The following is a 2500-nucleotide window of genomic DNA, read 5'->3' on the forward strand; positions in this document are numbered from 1 at the left end:
TACATATATTTTCTTTCTTTCTTTCTCTCTCAACCTATTTTTTTCTTTCCTTCCCCCCCTCTCTCTATATCTCTATCCATATCTCTATCTCTATTTCTATCACTTCCTCCACCTCCACCTCCACCTCCACCTCCACCTCCACCTCCACCTCCACCTCCACCTCCACCTCCACCTCCACCTCCACCCCCCTCCACCTCCCCCTCCCCCTCCCACCTCCACCTCCCCCTCCCCCTCCCCCTCCACCTCCACCTCCCCCTCCCCCTCCCCCTTCCCTTCCCCTTCCCCTTCCCCTTCCCCTTCCCCTTCCCCTTCCCCTTCCCCTTCCTCCTCCTCCTCCACCACTATAACACACACACGAAAGGAATTCTCCGCATACCCACCTTTTCCTCAAGTGCTGTGTGGATCTCCTTCACAACCTTGTCCATCTCCTGCAGCTTAGGTCCAATGTGGGCACTCATGGGTCCCTCTACATGGCCAATGTGGTCTAGGCCAAGGTAGTGCAGCACAAGGACATCCCAGTCTGAGGAGGTCAGGGCAGCTCGCACGTTCCGCGTCACATTTCTGTCAACCTGTGTAAGGCAAGAGAGGTAAGAGGGAAGAGGGAAGAGGGAGGACAGAAGAGGGAAGAGGGATGAGGAAAGTGGGAAAAGGGAAGTGGGGAGAGGGAAGTGGAAAGTAGGAAGTGGGAGGTGAGAAGTGGGTAGTGGAAAGAAGGAAGAAGGAAGAAGGAAGAGGGAAGAGGGAAGAGGGAAGAGGAGAGAGAGGAGCAATAATAAAGAAGAGGGAAGAGGAGAGAAGTAAGAGAGAAGAGGGAAGAGGGAGAAGAGATGGGTGAGATTAAAATGGAAGTCAAGAGGGATTCATTTGTTACTTGTTTTTTTCATATAAATATTATTGCACTTGATATTCTGATACTGGCAGAAAATTGAGTGAGGAGGAGAGGAGAGGAGAGGAGAGTAGAGGAGAGGAGAGGAAGAGGAGAGGAGAGGAGAGGAGAGGAGAGGAGAGGAGAGGAGAGGAGAGAAGAGAAGAGAAGGAGAAGGAGAAGAAGAGGAGAAGAAGAGGAGAGAAGAGGAGAGGAGAGGAGAGGAGGAAGGAGGAGGAGAGGAGAGGAGAGGAGAGGAGGAGAGAGAGGGAGAGGAGGAGGAAGAGAGGAGAGAAGAGGAGAGAAGAGAAGAGAAGAGAAGACATGAGAAGAGAAGACATGAGAAGAGACATGAGAGAAGAGAAGAGAAGAGAAGAGGAAGAGAAGAGAAGAGAAGAGAAGAGAAGAGAAGAGAAGAGAAAGAGAAGAGAAGAGAAGAAGAAGAGAAGAGAAGAAGAAGAAGAAGAAGAAGAGAAGAGAAGAGGAAGAGAAGGAGAAGGAGAAGAGAAGAGAAGAGAAAGAGAAGAGAAGAAGAAGAGAAGGAGAAGAGAAGAGAAGAGAAGAAGAAGAGAAGAGAAAGAAGAAGAAGAAGAGAAGAAGGAGAGAGAAAGAGAAGAAGAAGGAGAAGAGAAGAGAAGAGAAGAGAAGAAGAAGGAAGAAGAGAAGAAGAAGGAGAAGGAGAAGAGAAGAAGAAGAGATGAAGAAGAAGAAGAAGAAGAGAAGAGAAGAGAAGAGAAAGAGAAAGAGAAGAGAGAAGAGAAGAAGAAGAAGAAGAGAAGAGAAGAGAAGAGAAGAGAAGAGAAGAGACGAGAAAAGAGGAGAGGAGATGACAGGAGAGGAGATGACAGGAGAGGAGAGGAGAGGAGAAAAGAGAAGAGAGAAGAGGCAAAAACAGAAGAGAAAGAAAGAGACAGAAAGGGAGAGAATGTGTAAGAGAATGAACAAGACCTGAGGGAGAGCAAAAAGAAAACCAAACTGGGCCAAACCTCAGTGAAATCCGTCACAAAGAACGAGGTCACCTCCTCCTGCTTGCTAAACTGCGTAGGGAACAATTTGGTCCACAGAGAATCTCCGAAGAAGTGTACCCGCCTGCCCTTGTCCACCCAGCGCTGGATCAGGTTGTCGTCCGTCAGCTCTACCGCACCAAAGTTATCAATGACATCCATGAACCCCGGAATTGTTCCCGCGACCAGGGACTGTGTGCAGGTGGTAAGAAAAGGTCCTTGAAGTTTATGGAGTTGATGTTGTTATTATTATTGTCAACATCAAAATCATTGCTTTTGTAAAACATAACATTATCATTGACATCATCATTATCATTATCATCATTAAAATCAAATTATTTTTATCATCATTCTTATCCTTATCATCATCATTATTATCACTTCTATCACTAGGAAGATTATCATTCTGATTATCATTATCATCATTATCATTATTATTATTTGTATCATTAAAATACTTGTGATTTTGTGCCTAAACAAAAAAAAAATAGTTAAATTACCTTGATCCTAGGGAGAGTCACAGTCGGAGTGGCCGTGCGCAATACATAACTGTAAGCCTCCCCCTTGGCAATGAGGCCATGAAGGAAGGGCATGAGCGGCTGATTGGTTGCGCTCACATGGTCAGCTCGCA

The 2500-nt window shown here is 46.3% G+C and overlaps 1 protein-coding gene across 2 annotated transcripts in view; it reads right to left on the bottom strand.

Annotated features, from left to right (window-relative positions):
* LOC113824238 (GPI ethanolamine phosphate transferase 2-like) overlaps positions 1-2500 on the bottom strand; it is an 18519-nt gene that overhangs the window by 11748 nt on the left and 4271 nt on the right. For both annotated transcript variants that reach the window (XM_070114038.1, XM_027376972.2), the window contains exons 3-5: positions 2370-2500; positions 1852-2061; positions 381-569 (exon numbers count right to left, since the gene is read on the bottom strand). The exon at positions 2370-2500 is cut by the window's right edge. In XM_070114038.1, coding sequence (XP_069970139.1) covers positions 381-569; positions 1852-2061; positions 2370-2500 — 530 coding nt within the window. The remainder of the gene's footprint in view (positions 1-380; positions 570-1851; positions 2062-2369) is intronic.

The sequence above is a fragment of the Penaeus vannamei genome, chromosome 3 (genome assembly GCF_042767895.1).
Source record: "Penaeus vannamei isolate JL-2024 chromosome 3, ASM4276789v1, whole genome shotgun sequence".
NCBI lineage: Eukaryota > Metazoa > Arthropoda > Malacostraca > Decapoda > Penaeidae > Penaeus > Penaeus vannamei.